Raw genomic sequence first — 19,313 nt, 5'->3', positions numbered from 1 at the left:
CCATATTTTTCAAAGTTCTCAAAACCTTTCAATTTAGTCCAAAAATTGAAAATATGAGATTTTCCTCAGGTGGCTAGCCGCTAGCCTCAGGTGGTTAGCCGCTTCCTCTCTGTCCAATTTTGGATTTCAAGTGTTTAGATTAAATTCGGGTCCTCAAATGATGAAGAGTAGGAATCCATATTATACTAGGATTAGTTTCCTTATTAACTAAAGTTTAAGACTTTTAAATTCCTTTCTAATTTAGAATTTTGTTTCCCTTTCAATTTAGGATTTTGTTTTTCCTTCATGAATTAGGATAATTACTACTACTATAAATAGCTCCCTCTTGTAACCTTTGAAGGAGAGATTTTTGAGTTTAATAATATTTCAATTTTCAAATCTCTTTGTAAGTATTTGAATAGTTAATTCTCGGTATTCTGCGGAATCAACGAATCTTAATCCCTAAATTCGCGGTATTCTTTTGAATCAACGTGAATTTAGTTGTTCTTTTGTTCCGGTATTCTCAAAAAATCAACGGAATATTTTGAACATTAAACTTCCGCTGCATCAGCTTGGTATCAGAGCCAAAACCTGGTATCACCAATCTAACTCCATCTACCACCAAACCTTTCCTTTTTCCCTTTTTGATTTTTTCCATTTAGCTTAAAAAAAAAAAACCCACTTTTTCAGACAAACCACCACCATCATCTTACCAACCCAAAATCTTTCAGATCCACCCACCCTTACTCGATTTCCGACCACCATCATCGGCAATCTAAAACTTTTTGCTTAATTACAGCTTCGGCCTAAAATTTTATTTACTTTCAGTTTAGCCCCACTACCTTTTTAAACCCGAATTTAAAAAAAAAATGCCTCCAAGAAAAGCTCATGATGCTCATACTACAACTTACAATCAAGAAGATGTTTCGAAAGATGAATCCTTGGCTAGTATGACAGCCAGAATTGATATGTTAGCTGCACAAATGGCACGAATGGCAGAGTTACTTGACGAACGCCATTGTACTCCAGAACGTGAAGACAAATCAAGTGGAAGCTTTGCTAACCCATTCTCTGGGCGTCACCCTAGAACTGAGTCTACTGATGACAGAAGATGGGAATCTGGGTTGAGAATTGACATTCCCGAATTTCAAGGAAGTGGTCGACCTGAAGAATTATTGGATTGGATTAACGCCATTGAGGAAGTTTTCGAATACAAAGAAGTTCCTGAAAATAAACTAGTTTCGCTTGCTGCAACTCGATTTCGTGGAAGAGTAGCAGCTTGGTGGCAACAAACTAAGCTCACAAGGATTAGGCAAGGCAAAAAGAAGATTGATTCTTGGGAAAAGTTCAAGAAGCACTTGCGTGGAGCATTCTTGCCTCATAATTACGCCAAACTGTTATACCAACAGCTACAGAATTTAAGGCAAGGTAATCGATCAGTGGATGATTACACTACAGAATTCCATTGGTTGGTGGCACACAATGACTTGACAGAGACAGAAGAGCAACATGTTTCCCGCTATATTGGAGGCCTACGATCTCAATTTCAAGACCAATTAAATTTACTTGACCCATACTCTGTTTCAGAGGCACACTAACAAGCCTTGTAGTTGGAGAAGCAATTTAGTCGACGTACTAATGACTCAAGCTTTCGGGGTGCTCGAAGTGTTGTTCGTGATAATTCAAACCCGACTTCCCAATTTCGTACTTTCACTCCTCCAAATCCTCCAAATAAAACTAGTAAGCCTAGTGAAATCGGTCAAAACAGCAAAACCCAATCCTCGGGTTCGGGATTATGCTGTTTTAATTGCGGAGAAAATGGGCACCGAATCACAGAATGTAAAAAGGGAGGAAAATATGGTAAAGACTTATTCGTAGGCACAGAGGAAAGCGAAGACTATCAAGAGGAAGAAACTGAAGAGTTTGCTGTAGAACCAACTTTTGATAGTAGTGGTAGCGCTCAATCTGTTGAAGAACATGGTGATAGCGGACCAATGTTGATCGTGAACCGTGCATTCTTCACTCCTAAAGGTCAAGACAAAGACAAGTGGCTACGACAAAATATCTTTCAGACTACTTGCACAATTGGGGGTAAAGTATGTCGTATGGTCATAGACTCCGGCAGTTGCGAGAATGTCATTTCAGAAGAAGCCATAACAAAGCTAAATTTAATGACAGAACCTCATCAAACTCCATACAAGCTCACATGGCTGAAGAAGGGGAATCAAGTGACAGTATCGAAATGTTGTTTAGTTTCCTTATCCATTGGTTCAATTTATAAAGACAAAATTTGGTGTGATGTTGTGGCTATGGATGCTTGTCATCTATTACTGGGTAGACCTTGGCAATATGATCGAAACGTAGTGCATGATGGGAAGAGAAACACCTACAGCTTTATGTTTAACAACACTAAGATCGTTCTCCTACCTAACAACGAGTTTACTCTCCAGTAAGACTTGGGTAATTATTTGTTAAGCAAGAAGCAATTTATAGATGTTGTAGCAGAGACAAAGAGAATCTACATTTTATTGGGAAAAGAGAGTAACGGTAATTCAAAGATTCCTGAAGCTGTGACACCTATTCTGGCGGAATTTCAAGATTTGTTCCCCAAGTAGCTACCACAGGCTTTACCACCTCTTCGGGATATACAACACCAAATTGATTTGGTACCAGGTTCTACACTACCAAATCGACCTCATTATCGTATGAGTCCTACAGAACATGAGGAATTAAGGCGCCAAGTATAAGAGTTACTAGAAAAGGGATTTATCCGTGAAAGTCTTAGTCCCTGTGCAGTCCCTGCTTTATTGACTCCAAAGAAAGATGGTTCTTGGAGGATGTGCGTGGACAGTCGAGCTATCAATAAAATTACAGTTCGATATCGTTTTTCAATCCCTCGATTAGATGACTTGTTAGATCAACTCAGTGGAGCAACAATTTTTACCAAACTTGATTTGAAAAGTGGCTACCATCAAATTCGAATACGACCTGGAGATGAATGGAAAACAGCTTTTAAAATTCGCGAAGGGTTATACGAGTGGTTGGTAATGCCGTTTGGCTTATCCAATGCTCCGAGTACTTTTATGCGAGTCATGAATCAAGTTCTTCGCCCTTTCATTGGAAAGTTTGTGGTTGTTTACTTCGATGATATACTTATATATAGCACCAGCCACGAGTTACATCTACAACATTTGAGAGAAGTGCTTTCAACCTTAAGAGCAGTAAGTTTATACACAACAGTAAACAAGTGTATTTTCTTAACAGAAAAAGTATTATTTTTGGGATATGTGGTGTCGAAAGATGGTATATCTGTTGACCAATCAAAAGTGGATGCTATTCGAGATTGGCCTCCGCCAACTACTTTATCCGCCACCAGAAGTTTCCATGGATTGGCCTCTTTTTACAGGCGATTCATTCCTCATTTCAGTACTATTATGGCACCAATCACGGATTGCATGAAAGGAGGAAAATTCTCTTGGACAAAGGCAGCTACTAAGGCATTCGAGATTATCAAAGAAAAGTTGATTACTGCCCCAGTACTTGCTCTACCAGATTTTTCGCTCACTTTTGAGGTACATTGTGATGCTTCTAAGGTCAGCATTGGAGCTGTTCTTAGCCAACAAGGTAAGCCTATAGCTTATTTTAGTGAGAAGTTGAATGGAGCAAAGGCACACTATAGCACTTACGACGTGGAATTTTACGCAGTAGTCCAAGCGTTAAAACATTGGCGACATTATCTAATTCATAAAGACTTTGTTTTATACACTGACCATGCCGCGTTAAAATACCTCAATAGTCAAGACAAACTCTCTCACAGACATGCCACGTGGACAGCATTCCTTCAACAATTTACTTTTGTGGTGAAGCATACCTCTGGTGAATCCAACCGGGTAGCAGATGCACTTAGTCGACGAACTTCTTTATTGACACAGATGCATAATCAAGTTCTCGGATTTGACACATTTCGAGAGTTATATGCTTCTGATCCTTACTTTGCTCCTATACTAGAAGACGTTGTTGCAGGGTTTCGCTCAGATTATCATTTACATGACAAATTCCTTTTCAAGAGTAATCAGCTGTGTGTTCCTGACTCAAGTTTGAGATTGAAAATCATTGCAGAGTTACATAATGAAGGGCACATGGGTCGTGACAAAACTCTGGCTCTAATAGCCAACACTTATTTTTGGCCTACTATGAGGCGTGAAATCTATCACTATGTCGAGACTTGTCGCATTTGTCAAGTTTCCAAGGGCGCAGCAACTAATGCTGGGTTATATATGCCGCTACCGATTCCAACACAACCTTGGGCTGACATTAGCATGGATTTTGTTTTAGGATTACCCCGCACTCAGAGGGGTATGGATTCAATATTTGTTGTTGTTGATCGATTCTCGAAAATGGCTCACTTCATTGCTTGCAAGAAGACTACAGACGCTTTGACTGTTGCTCGCCTATTCTTCAAGGAAGTCTATAGATTGCATGGTTTACCAAGTTCTATAGTATCTGACCGGGATACACGATTTCTTAGCCATTTTTGGAAGACATTATGGAAATTGACTAACACTCGCCTGAATTTTAGTAGTGCTTACCACCCACAAACAGATGGTCAAACTGAAGTTGTCAACCGCTCTTTAGGAAACCATCTACGTAGTCTAGTTGGCGATAACTTGAAGATGTGGGATCAAAAGTTATATCAAGTCGAGTTTACTTATAACCGTGCAGTTAAGCGTAGTACTGGTTTAAGCCCTTTTCAGGTAAATTACGGATATAATCCACGAGCTCCCATTGACTTGGCTCCAGTTCCAAATTTAGTTCGCAAAAGCGGTAAAGCAGAAGACTTTATTGAGCAGCTTCAGAAGATTCATGAAACTACGCAAGAGTCTTTGAAGCAGACGACCGAAGGTTATAAAATTATGGCAGACAAAAACCGTCGAGCTTTGGAATTTCAAGTGGGAGATTTTGTTTGGGTTATCCTAACTAAAGATAGATTCTCAGTTGGTGAGTACAACAAACTTTCTGCCAGGAAAATCGGCCCTTTGGAGATTATAGAGAAGATAAATCCTAATGCCTACAGATTAAAGCTTCATAGTCATATCCGCACTGCAGATGTATTTAATGTTAAGCATCTTATTCCTTACAGAGGTGATCATGATGAAGATGTTGCTGACAATCCAAATTCGCGGGCGAATTCTCTCCACCCTGGGGGGAATGATGAAGAGTAGGAATCCATATTATACTAGGATTAGTTTCCTTATTAACTAAAGTTTAAGACTTTTAAATTCCTTTCTAATTTAGAATTTTGTTTCCCTTTCAATTTAGGATTTTGTTTTTCCTTCATGAATTAGGATAATTACTACTACTATAAATAGCTCCCTCTTGTAACCTTTGAAGGAGAGATTTTTGAGTTTAATAATATTTCAATTTTCAAATCTCTTTGTGAGTATTTGAACAGTTAATTCTCGGTATTCTGCGGAATCAACGAGTCTTAATCCCTAAATTCGCGGTATTCTTTTGAATCAACGTGAATTTAGTTGTTCTTTTGTTCCGGTATTCTCAAAAAATCAACGGAATATTTTGAACATTAAACTTCCGCTGCATCATCAAACTTTCATAAATTATAGTATGGCCCAAAAAGTTTCAAACCTTTGCTAATAAGTCCAACTTTGAATTTCAAAATAATATTTATTAAACTCAAAGATTACAAAACTTTTTCATTTTAATCCAAATTACTCAAATCCACAAAACACCTTATCTTATAAATATAAAACCTTTTAGTTTATGAAAAGTATTTAATTAAATTAATCTCTTGAGTTTCTCAAATGCTAAATCATGCATCAATTAAATCATACCAGCTTTACAAGAATTTATCGCACTAATTTGTCCATTGAGCTCTAAACTTTATTCTTGATTTCGCCGTTGTCCGTTGAGTGTGTTCAATCTTGATTTCACTTGATTCACTTGCATAAATATTATCTTTCAAAACTAGTGAAAATGTGAAATACAATATTTATTATTTTTACTTAAGACACATGTTTGTTATCATCAAAATTACATTATGTGTAGCCCTTTAGGCTAACACAGTTTGTTAGAGGTCGATTTTGCAATTGACAATTGCTCTGTCCACTACGGAAGTAGAGTATATGGCAGCAACTGAATCTGTAAAATAAGTTATCTGATTGAAAGGCTTGTTAGATAATTTGGGAGTAATCCAGGAGAATATTACAGTCTTCTGTGATAATCAATGTGCGATATTCCTTGAGAAGAATCAAACATATCACGCTCGGACAAAGCACATAGATGTGAAATATCATTATGTTGTTGACAAAGATCGATACTAAAGATAATCCATCAGATATGTTGACGAATGTAGTTTTTGGAGTTAAGTTTCAACATTGCTTGAAACTGATTCAAATCCTTTGATTGTGTTAAGTTATGTCCTTCGAGAATTTTGAACTACAGTTGGCTTGATCCTAAATTTTGGGTATGTAGGCAGTCACAGAGATGCAGCCATTTTGGGGATGATGATCCGCTGGTAAGTCGGCTCAAATTTGGACAAATCTTCGCCGGGATGGAGAATTGTTGAAAAGTTGACAAAACATGATGACAAATTGGCCAAAGTTGGCACCAAACCTTGAAAATTTGACACATGCATGTGGCTAAGCATGCAAAGCTTGAAAAGTTGGCACCGACCCTTAGAAATTGAAGCCAAAGGAGTTGGTGAAGCATGTGACAGTTTGACAAATTCACAACTACTTTGACAAATTGGCAAATTATTGGTGAGCGCTGAATTTGTAATAGTGAAAAATACTTCCTATGAATAGAGGGAGTTTTTCATTTGTTAAGCATCCCTAAATTTGCTAAGCTTATAAGTTTCTAAGCTTTTGAGAGTTCTAAAAGTGTGAGCAATTGAAGAGTGTGTGTGTGAGTACTGGGTGTACTTAGGTTCTGGGAAAGTGAGATTTCTTACTCAAATTTGTACTCAATAATTATAATTATTTTTCTCTTTCTCCCGTGGATGTAGGCATATTGCCGAACCACGTAATTCTTGTGTCCTTTATTTTTATGTGATTATTCGGTGCGTTTGAGTCCGCATTCCGCGCACAACAGAAACTTGGGGGAGATTTGAGAACCACTGAAATAGTTGAAAGCAAGGTTGAGAGATTGGAGATGTAAAAGATGAAAGAGCGTGCTAGTGTCATCGATGGTACCCTCAAGTTTACTGCAATGAAGATTGAGGCCAAGCACATTTCTTGTAACAATATCACACGTTACTCCATCCCATGAGCAGCAATCGGTTCCTTCCTTCCAAGAGATTGTCTTAGGATAAGAAATTCCTAAACAAAAAGAGGAACGTGCTCGATCATTACGAACATATGTGCTATTTTTAAATTGAAGCAAAGCTAAACTTTGTTCCTGAGGGCATAAATGAAATGATGATGAAAAATTCAATTGAAAATAACCAAATAAAAAAGACAAAGAAGAGGAAAAAGAGACCGGGGACTTGATTATGCCATGCAAACCTCTTCATCATTTTTAAGTGTTTAATATAAAGACACTGACAAGTACTTACATATAATATTTGAGGTAGATGACATGAATTTATATGCATTCCATGGACAGAGTATCTTTGGTCTTTAAGGGCCTGTTTGGTAGCATTTTTGGGCCAGTGTTTTCATTTTCATTTTCGGATTACTGATATAATATGCGTTTGGTTGATGCGTTTGGTTGATTGAATCCAAAAACAAATTACAAAATAAGAAATCCAAATTCACTTTTTATAACTAGTAAAGTAAAAACATGTTTAACATGTTCTCTGCTTATTACAAAACCGAACTCAAAAACAAATTAAAAAATAAAAGCCAACAAAAAATCTCATTCACGAACTCACGGTGCTCTCTCTCCATCCTTTCCTGATCTACTCACAGTGTCCTCTCTCCCCCCTTTCTTAATCTGCTCACAACGAAGCTCTCTCTCTCTCTCCTTATCTTTGCCAATCTACACACAACAGCAAGCTCTCTGTCATTTTCTCTCCAGATCTGATCTTTCTCAGTTTGCCCATCTCGGTTGCTGCACTTCATCTCTGGCGTCGTTGTCGCTTCACTTGATCGCCGTCGCTATCGCTTCATCTCCAACGTTGCTGGTGCGCCATCTCACTGCAACCACTGCTGCTCCATCCAACTACCTTGACTGCTTTTGCTATCTCAGGCCTCAGCTCCATCTTTGTTATGTGAGTTGCTGATATTTTTCGTTTTTAAGGCTTGTGTACAATCGAATTTGGCATTCATTGGGTTTTAATTTGCTTTGGAAAATGGTGAATGTTGAGAATCCATACTCAATAATTATTTTCTATTTTAAAAGGGATCGATTCCACTGCCATGGACATGAAGGAGAAGAAATTGACAGTGTAGGAACCGTTGATCCTGTAAACGTTATGAGCAAATGGAGAAAATATTGGCCGGCAGATATAATATTAGTTGGGCCAACAAAGGAGCCAGAGAAGCCAAAGGAGGAGCCGAAGAAGGAAGAACCGAAGAAGAGAGAGGTAGCTAAGAAAGAAGAGCCCAAACGCATTGAAGGGAATCCTTACTTGACCACTCATTACCATGTTCAAAGCATTGAAGAGAATCCAAACGCTTGTGTTATTTGTTAATTTCTCAACAAAAATTAAAGACATTTTGCTAAATTGGTGACTTTTTTAATGTCATCAATTCTTATAGTAAGCAGGCAACATCAAGATATCAAACCTGTGTATATAAAAGGTGTTGCCTCCTTTGTTTCTTTCCATGTCTGAGTGAGTAATTGAACTGTAGAGAAAATAAATAAAACTTTTTAAATTTTGTTTATGTTCATCATCAATTTTTTTCCTCTTCCCTTTTTTTTGGTTAGTTATTTTCATTATGTACACCAGAGGATCAAAGTCGATAAAGATTTAGCCTCGAATTAGTGTTCATTTCTAGTGGCATTTTTCTTATTTTTGCTAAGCTAAAACTGATTATAATGTGCTTAAATAATTAAGCTTAAAAAAATTTTATTCGACGAGAACATACAAGAGATTACCAAATGCATATTCTCTGTTTTTATTATTTTTAATTTTGTCTACCAAACGCATATTACTGTTTTCAGTTTTAAAATATAGAATACAGAAAATGATACCAGACGCATATTTAGATGCGTATTTGTCATGCCCACGCGTTGTAGGTAGGTCAAGAAAGAACCCTTGGGTCTAATACAACAACGCGGGCATGACAAATCTAGATTATTAGAATTATTTTAGGCATTTTTCGCGTTCTGTTATTTTTATCGAATCCTATCTCCCGCCGTTACTTGTTTTTGGACAACTAACCAGTTGATATTGCCTCTGCAAGGTGGAACTAACTAAATGTCAACAAGCTTATTGTTTGAAACCTCAATGCCGGTGATCGTTACTAATTAATAAGAGGTAATTAAATAAGAAGCTTTAATGAGTACTATTGATATGAAGCATACAATTTATAGTTGGTTTTGTTTTATTTTATTATTACCTATCCAATTACCATGATCATGCAAATTGTTAAGATGTTAGGTGGCTGTTGCTTGGTGTGCATACAACTACACAACTGGTTTTCAGAAAAGAGAAAAAAAGGGGTAATTGGTTTGACGAAGGAGGATTTTAAGTTAAGAGTTATATTATGTGTATTTAGTTGAGATACTTAATTTGTATTCTAACTAATGTTTCACCAATACAAATTTATTATTTGAATTGAAAGTTATAAGGTCACTTGAAGTAATCAATAAAGTGATGCATCACTTGCTAGAATAGTTAGAATATAAAATAAGTATCCCAACAAAATAGTAAGAAGAGCACTATTGTTTAATTAAAAAGCGGGTAATTTTTAAAAACCTCCCCTGATATTTGAGCTTGTTGCAAGTAGATGGCGAGAATCTGTTTATTTGTAAAAAAACTCCCTACCGTCAGTTAATTTTAACATTGACCGTTAGTTGACTGTACAAAGACAATATTACCCTTAACAATAGTTTGTAGACGGAAATAACTAAAAAAAAAATAAAATTATTGTTTATTTTACCCTCTTTAAATTATTGATATTTTCTTAAAGTTCCTACAAAAAAATAAAATTAAAAACTTGAAAAATCCTCTTTAAATTATTGATATTTCCTTAAAGTTCCTACAAGAAAGATAAAATTAAAAACTTAAAAATGAAATAATCATAATCTTTATCTATGATATTGTAAATCTTTGGAATTGACAAGGATAAAATTGTCAAAAAATAGGGTTTGTATTTTTCACGCCAATAATTTTAATTTTTTTTTTTAGTTATGTCAGTCTACAAACTATTGTTAAGGGCAATATTGTCTTTGCACAGTCAACTAACGGTCAATGTTAAAATTAACTGACGGTAGGAAGTTTTTTACAAATAAACAGATGCTCGTCATCTACTTGCAACAAGCTCAAACCTCAGGGGAGGTTTTTAAAAATTACTCATTAAAAAGCTAATACATAACTGTACAAACATCACTGTTGATTCTGCTCCAAGTACAACCAAAAACAGCACAGCTATGTAATCCAAAGCAACAAATACACACTTACAATTTAACCTCTGGCTACTGCTGACCTTCACTTTTTTTCTTCTACCTCTTGTGCCTTCGTCTTGCGTATCTAACCTTCTTCTACAGGTCTCCTTCAACCATCTTCACTAACCATCGTGGCTTTCTGTTGAGAATACCATGTATCCAATTGACAATCCAATCACCAGTCCAGACGCATCCCCCACTTCGCCATTTTCCAATCAAACCCGCTTGAAGTTTCATCTTTATCGTCATCAGTAGTAGCTAAAGGATGCACTTTAATTAAACAACAAAAAAAAAGGATGCACTTTAATTCGACACCTTGGTTTGAGGAATGAGTTGTTTTAGAAGAAAAGCGATGGAAAGATGATGAAAAATCAACTTGAAAACTATAACCAAACAAAAGGAAGTAGAAGAAAAAGAGAGTGCAGAAGACTTGGTTATAATGCCATAAGAACCTCTCCGTGGTTACTAGGAATTAATACAAAGAAACGCAACGATTACTTACATATGTCTAATTGTTGAGAGGCAGATAGATGGGTGTTATATTCATTACATGGACCGCATCTTTGGTCTTTTATGTTTCATTTCCAGGCCGGGCATGTTGCGAGTTGGTAAAAGATTGATTCAAATAATATATTTAATATTTTCTGAAATGCATCAATGAAATGCAATGGACAAAATGTAACATATGTGAAAAAAAAATAAAAAAAATAAAAAAAAATTGAGGCGGTTAATAAAAGTAAACGAAGAAGCTGGAAACGGGGAAACATATACACGTGTGAGAAAGTGAGAGTCAAAACCGACCCAAACACCCGACCCTTTTGCCCGGAAATCGACCTGGCCATATCTTGTGCTTCCGACCACCCCACCGGGCACGCTTGGCACCAATCTGAAGCTTGACGACCGCACATCATACCCTAGCCGTCCACGTTGCCGGAAAATAGCCAGAACATCGGCGACCAAAGCTTGAAAAACCCGCGACTTTCACCTTGCTCTGCCGGACTTTTCGCCGGTTTTGGGTGACACCACCGGCTGGATTTTGTTCCCCACGACTCCCTCTTCAATTCCCGAGCTAGATTCCGGCGCTGTTGCCGCGCGTGGGAGGTCACTGCCGGTACCATTAGACCCAGAGTGGCCGAAACTTTTAGACCTGAGTTTCCCGGTCTCCGTTGCTTGAATTCCGGTCACCGTTGTCCGGCGAGGGCAATTCGGTAATTTCACAATATGAGGACAATTTTGTATTTCAGACCCTATGAAGATTTTAGTAATTTCTGGAATTGGGATCTGTTCTAATTACGATTCCGAAGGTACTTCAATGATTTACGATCTCGGAATATTTTAATGATTTACAGAGTCGAGGGTATTTTAGTAATTTTATCGATACAGGAGTTGTAAATTATGGATAGATGTTTGTTTCGAGTTTATTGCATAAATTTAGTCCTAATTTCGATTTACAAAAAATAATTATGTCGTTTCCTTGATTTAGGAGGATCTGCGACGAGAACCAGTCCGCAGGCGTGGACGATAACCGAGCATGAACATTGTTACTGTGAGTGAAATATACAAAACATTTTTTCATAGTTAATTATGATAGTAAAGCGTGTTTGCGAAATAAGTATTTTAAATATTCTGATTTAATGATTTTCTTGAAATGAATTTTATTCACGCATTGATATTATATTAAAATATTTAGTTAATGATTTTTCGTATCGACTTTAAATAAAGTATGATAGTATTTTTAAAGATAAGAAAAGTGGATTTAGATGTGATAATGAAAAGAAGAGCATGATTTAAAGTATGGTTAAAATGTATATGAATATGAGTATAGAGATTATTTTTAAAATTATTAAATAGTACCCTACCCTTCAGATACAGTGATACAGATGAGATGAGAGACCTTTTGGGGCCCGTTCGAACACATGGTAGAGGCTTTGGGCCGTGTGTTTAGGCGCTTCTGCCATTTGGGGGCATATGCGTGTGATATGATAATAACAGTGATACAGATACAGAAGATACAGATAAGATACAGGTATTTTGGGTCCGTCGAAGTACACACAGAGACTTTGGATCGTGTGCTTGGGCGTTTTTGTCTTTTGGGAACTAGATTATACATGCACAAATATGATGAGATATGAGATTGTATTTTCCTGTCTATCCGTGTAGCTTCGGGCGCGTGACGGTACCTATATAGTACGTCATTATCCGTCCGTTGAGGTCCGGATACGCGAGATTATTTCATTGGGTGCTTGTTTAGTGATGATTTTTAAATTTGTGTATTTTATATAATATTGTAATAAGATTTCCATTGTTATTACATACGATATTATATATGCTCTTCAAGGTTAGTAATCTGATTTAGATGTTAAATGATTTATTAATGGTTTCTCGCATATGATTTGATGAAATCGTGTTTGGAAATAATATAATTATTATTTATTTTTAAAAAATTATTATCCACTTACTGAGTTCACTGAGTTTATACTCATCCCGTTTTTATTATATTCTCTCATCCCCCTTCCCCCCCCCCCCTCCCAACAAGAGGTTGCAGATACACTAGATTGACCCAACGAATGTAAATATATTTTGAGTTTTGGACATGTGATGGTGTTCGAAGATATAGATGATTTTTTTTTGTTAGGACATCTTGATCATATCGTTCTTTTAGGATTGTATAATTTTGTTATAGTATTCTTTTGGGATTAAAAATAAATTGATGTATATTAATATTAGTTCTAATATGATCTTTTGATACCTTGGAGATAATTTGAATAAAATTCAATATTTTTGTTGATGATGTTAATCATTAGAGCTGGTTGTAGATTGAATTACTTTCGGGAGTGTTATATTCAAATTTTTAGATTGAGAGTGTAATATTTATAAAAGAGATTCTGCTAAATTTTTGGTAGAATTACCACTAATTAGATTATTATTAAGTTAGTTTTGGTAAGACTAGATTGACTCACCCGGAGAATTTGGGGCGGGTCGTTTCACAAAAGTAAAAGATTCCACGAAATGCATGATCCTCCAATATCATTTGTTTGGATTTGTTGACTGAAATCCAACGGATGCAAGGATTAATGGAAAAATAAAAAAGGAAGTAGTGAATCACCGGATGAACGGGTTAAAGGTTTGATATTTATCAAAATTTTCGTTTTGTTTCGTAAGTCATCACCAAACACTCATGCTGTTACCAAAATGTGTTAACGTTAAGGGTTTCATTATTTGACCTAGTAAGTGCAAGCCGAAAACGCAGGGTTTTAATTTCCCAGTATGGACTTGATTGAGGAATCTCAATTTAAAAATATATTGTAAGCATGTGTAAAGAGTATGGCAACCTACAAAAATGCTTGAGATATTTTTATATTTGACATTACATGTCTTACGGCCTCACTTTCTTGTCAAAAAATATATCCTGTATTTCTTCCAAGCCTCTATTTATAGACAAAGGACTTAACTTTTGGTGGGAAACTTGACCTAATCTTGTCCATTCAATTTCAAGATGAATTATAACTATCGATCTAGTAGCTAATTTATGATTAATATGTTCTTTGTCATCACATGATTTTATTAGAGATCACATGTTGTTGGTTTAATCATCCTTGTGAACCGGCTTTCAATATTTGCCCCAGTTTAATGATATCATGTGAGCGCTTTGCAGTTATCTAGCCGTTGAAGGCCTTGTTTCTGTTATGAATCGAAGTGTTATCCAAACGCTTTTATTGTTTCTATTTAATTTCAAATTAATAACAAGTTACGCGATTTAGGTGATATGATTATATGGCACTTACACCCATGGAAAGTAATAAAAAAATACAGTAAAAAATAGCTGCTGTGACATCAATAATAACTACAATTTTTTAAATTGATTTTTTTTAATTAAAAGTAATTGATAGCTACTATTATATTGATGTTGTCATGTTGTAATAAATGGGTAGAGTTGTCTTTTTCATTTTTTTGTGAGAGTAGATCAGTTATGTTCTTTTTTTTTTCCTTCCATTTTTTTAAGTTTTATTTTAATAAAACTATATTTCCAATTTATTGGACATTGAACCCAAACTCGTGAGCTTTGCTCTCACTTAGGAAGTTTTGCCAAGTGGTCATCATTTGACATAATATTTAATAATAAGTACCTAAATAGTGGGGATAGACAAACTCAATTCAACGGAATAGGTCCGATCTAACCCAATCTAGTTTTGATGAATTGACTTGATTATTGCAGGATAATTGGGTCATTTTTCCTAACTCAATTAATAATTAGGCTTGGTTGAGTTAATTATGAAGAACTTGTCTAATCCAACCCAACCTAGGAAAATAATAATAATATGTTAATCTTCAATTATAAAACCTTAAAGACCCAAATGACCAACATAATTTTTAACTTTTTTTTATTTTATAAAAAAAGACTATTCATTCGTATCTAGTGCTCCAGAGTTTAATTCCAAAAGTAAAATCACCCTCTCATGTAAGTAAATTTATTATCTTTTAAGTTTAAATTTTGAAAGTAGGTTTCAATTTCTCTTTATTTTTATGTAATCAATTGATAGTACATAATTATAAATAACTTTCATTTTATTATTAGATATGATGCTAGCTAATTATCTAAAAGATCTAAATTTAAAATTAGAAAAAAAGAGATGCAAGGATTCGAGAATAAAGTTTAGAAGCTCATAGTTGAAATTTTATTAAATTTAAGATAGTTAATTTTTTAGTTTTTTGTTTTAATCAAACACTAGATAATGAATAGAATTTTCATATCATAATAGATTTATCTTATTTTAATAAATTTTATATCTTTTTTTTTTTTATTTTGATTTGACCTTCAACCAACTATCCCAACCCAACCTTGATTAGATTAAGTTAAACATACTTATTTAATTGGATTGAGTTGATTTTATGTCAATTCATTTAAAAGTGGGCTAGTGTCATGACACAATCTAAACCTGGCAAATATTATCCACTTCAAAGCCTGCATGGTTTTGTTTATGAGTAGCCATGCACCTCAAAATGCTTCAACTAGAGAGATATCTTGAATAGGTGAAGTAGACATCCACATGGACGAATCATAGCGACGAATTTCAAAGCCATTGCCAACATGAACGGTCTCAAAGCTCGGACACTCAATTCTGTTGCATGTTGGTGGAAACATTTTCAGCCCCTTTGAAGATTCAGGCCATAAACCCGAGTTCAGATTTGAGAGTAGGCTCAGAACTGAAAGCTTTAACATGCTCAAGCCTGCAGCCATTTTTGTTTTTGAGTGGAGCGACTTTTGGGTGCTCGATGGTGAGGATAATGGATGAATAATGCCTCAACGCAAAAATATTTATCAGCCACAATGTTCGTGTTTTTGAATTGGTGATTTTCTTGAGGTTCATGTGAAGACAAGTGTCGTAACTCTTTTCATTTTTAATTTATCAAAAAATCGAAATTTATGGAAAAATGCTGACCAAATGGGTCTTGATGATAGGCTGACTTTTACTGTTTACACCTTTTTAACAATTCGATTTAGTAATAAGTTGAGCTTTCAAATTATAAATTTTAATTTATTTTTTCACAAATTTTGAGATTAATTTGTATTAATATTATAAGCTAAATGGTACAATATTTATGTATTACATCACGTAAGTAATGTCGATTATAGTAAGAGACATCACCATATGACAACTTCTTATTAAAAGATTGTAGGATTATTTGTAGTTTAATTGACTTAATTTCAATCAATTAAGTCATTAAATCTGTTTATCTTTTAACTTAATAATAATTTTTAATAATTATATAATTAAGCTATTAAGCCAACTTTTTTAGCTCAGTATTTAATTTAAAAAGTCTGAATAATATCATTAAAAGATATTCTATAAAATATGTTATATACTTAATTAATTTTCATTATTAGCTAAATAAAAATTTAATAATTAGTATAATTACCTATTTTTATAACTTGTCATCATATAGTGGTATATTATTATTATTCTTATTTTCTTCAAATTAGCATTATTTATCTCCATAATTTTTTATGAATATTTTTTATAAAGGATTGCATTCAATTGAACATGATTTAAGTAATGATAATATATTACCTTATTACCACAACGCCCCCCATTAGCCACTATAATAGTTAAAGGGTTTCCAAGGTATATACAGGGGCAAATTTTGAAAGACTCTTAAGTGAAGTTTGCAAGATTGATAATACCCACACTTGAACCCGCGAGAGTGTTCATCACTGTTTTGGGACTAACTTTTTCCAGGTTAGTCAAGAGATTTCTTTGATATAAATCAATTTTCATGGAATCTCTGTAATGACTTAGTTGAGCGCACGCATTGTGTTCGATGAAATTCCCGAATAAAACTTAACATTTCTTGGACGAGTAAGACGTCATTTGCTTTAGCCATTTCTTTTCTTGCTTACACATTTGTTGAAAGGAGGACCATGAAGAAACAAAGGTGCATGACAGATCCTAAGCCCGTTACTGCCCAGCTCTCATCAGCTGCTGGTGGTTAAGAAATTATGCGGCCGGATTTGATGTTTGCCTTACTCATCTGATTGTCTTCCTAATTTGGTGATTCATTCTAGTTTATGATAAAGACAGTGAATTAAAAGCCACAAGCACCTTGATCTCTAAAGTTCTTTGTTATGTTGTTCTAATGCTGCATTCAACAGTCTACCTCCCTGGCTCTTATATTAGTCTTATATGTTTTATTTTTAAGAAGGTAGTAGGGTTGATAAGGCACAAATTTATTGTTTGATACTCCAATGACCAGTCAAATAAAACTACTTGAAAATTCGTTCAAGTTTTTAGAAGTACATTCAACAATATTTATACATACTGATTAGTATTAAAAATTATTTAATTATCAAGCGATAATATGTTATTTTATGCTTATGTTATAATTTATATTTGTGTTTATATAATATATTATGAATTATTAATTATGTTTTAAATATATTTAATTTTGTGTATTTTTATATGTTTATTAGGAAAATTATTAATTTCACGTACTTCGAGGCTTCAAACAGATAAACGGAGGTCAAATTTGGATTCCGGAGGTCCGAAAACCTTAAGATCAGTCAAGATCGGCTTAAAATTGGGCTTGTGTAAAAAAAGTTGACTTTTCCTGTTGACCGAGCACTGATTGGATGATGAAATGAGCTTACAATAGATATGAGTACATGGGATAACTGGCAATCTTGACTAAATCTCAACCGTTTATGATTCAATGGCCATGATTGTACCACGTGGCAATAGTTGGTGAAGCAAGTTGGAGGATCCGAATCTTTGTATTCGGGTCGACCCGATCCACCCATTAACCCACCAAATCTCAACCGTTCTTTGGGTAAATCGGACGAGTCAAATGATGCCATGTGTGATGTTGACTTTGGAAGTTTGACCAGCCATTGGATCTTGATCTAAGGGTTGTGAGGAGCACATGCATGAAGCCTATGATGGACCGCAAAGCACTGGATTATGAATTTATTTTTCTATAAATAGAGCCTCATTTTTATGTTTTGATCATCTCTCTACAACTCTCTTCTTCTCAAATTCTCTCCATCTCCTTGTAATCTTGATTTCCAGGTGTGTTTTTAATATTTTGTATAATTATTTTCATTAATAAAATTAGTTTTATTTCCAATTTTAGTTGTTTTTATTTCTTTTAATTATAAGTAATTCAATTTTACTACTTCTTTTTATTTTAATTATGCTTAACTAAATAATATTAGTTAGGGGAAGGTGAAACTCTTAAGAAATAAATATGATTTAATCAAATTCTATGTTTAATTTTATAAATTAAATTATTTTCTATTTAATTTTATACATGTTTTATATTTTGAAAATTTGATTTATTGTAGACAAACAAATGAATTTGGCACAATAAATTCTTAAGATCTTAATATAAGGCATGGTGAAATGGTATTTTGACTTATTGTAGACAAATTAAATTTTGGCACAATAAATACTTAATCCATCATAAAATTAAAGGGAAAATAATAATAATTTGTATAATTAATCTTTTGGGTAATAAATCTAAAACAAATTGGCAAAAAGAATTTATTAAGTTTTATTTATTTCTAAGAGTGGATCCATAACCCTAACTAGTTCAATTCCATAGTTTCATTTAAATTAAGTTGTTTATATTCAAGTTTTAATTTTAATTTTTAGATAAAATAAAATAAACTAATTAAATCTTTTCTCCGTGGATCGATCTCGGACTCACCGAGTTATAATACAACAAGACACTCTTATACTTGGGAGTTAAAATTTACTTTTAAGTTGTGTCAAGTTTTTGACGCCGTTGCCGGGGAAAAGTTTTTTATTTGGTTTGTTTTTCCGTTTTTTATTTTTCTCTTATATGTAAAATTTCGTTTGCCCCCTTTTCCTTTTCTTAAATTCTCTTTTGTCCCCATATCTTTCATAATTCTCGTTTCACCCCAACAATTTCCGTTTCTAGCCCAATCGTCTGGTAATTACGTTCGGACCCCGACATCTTTCAACTGTTTCACTTTCATCCCAATTGCTATTCTAAACTTCTAAAAATTACAGTTTGACTATAAAATTAAAAATAATTTGCAATAGAATCCCTAGACGAAATTCCTCAACATAATCAAGACTTGGACATATTTGGACATATTTGGACTTATTTTGGACCAAACTAACTTTAACTACTAACTCTAATTACTAACTTTTAACTTACTAACTGCTAACTCCTAACTTTTATTTAATTTCAGTTATTTAATTTTCTGCATTTATTTTATTTCGTATTTATTTATTTGTTTT

The 19,313-nt window shown here is 34.4% G+C and overlaps 1 protein-coding gene and 1 pseudogene across 1 annotated transcript; both read left to right on the top strand.

Annotated features, from left to right (window-relative positions):
- The first annotated feature begins 848 nt into the window (after positions 1-848).
- Positions 849-2,432, top strand: LOC127900604 (uncharacterized). The gene is made up of 2 exons (XM_052435767.1): positions 849-1,490; positions 1,590-2,432. The coding sequence occupies exons 1-2, from the start codon at positions 849-851 to the stop codon at positions 2,430-2,432; spliced, it is 1,485 nt and encodes a 494-aa protein (XP_052291727.1).
- A 5,763-nt stretch (positions 2,433-8,195) lies between these two features.
- LOC127898582 (heavy metal-associated isoprenylated plant protein 39-like) lies at positions 8,196-8,666 on the top strand (annotated as a pseudogene).
- The last annotated feature ends 10,647 nt before the right edge of the window (positions 8,667-19,313 follow it).

Source organism: Citrus sinensis, chromosome 3 (genome assembly GCF_022201045.2).
Source record: "Citrus sinensis cultivar Valencia sweet orange chromosome 3, DVS_A1.0, whole genome shotgun sequence".
Lineage (NCBI taxonomy): Eukaryota > Viridiplantae > Streptophyta > Magnoliopsida > Sapindales > Rutaceae > Citrus > Citrus sinensis.
The sequence above is the reverse complement of the archived record's forward strand: the minus strand, read 5'-3'. Positions and strand labels throughout refer to the sequence as shown.

Coding starts and splice junctions, on each gene's coding strand:
- LOC127900604 (XM_052435767.1), top strand. CDS start 849: ATGCCTCCAAGAAAAGCTCATGATGCTCATACTACAACTTACAATCAA. Junction 1,491..1,589: donor CAGAGACAGAAGAGCAACAT/GTTTCCCGCTAT, acceptor CAAGCCTTGTAG/TTGGAGAAGCAATTTAGTCG.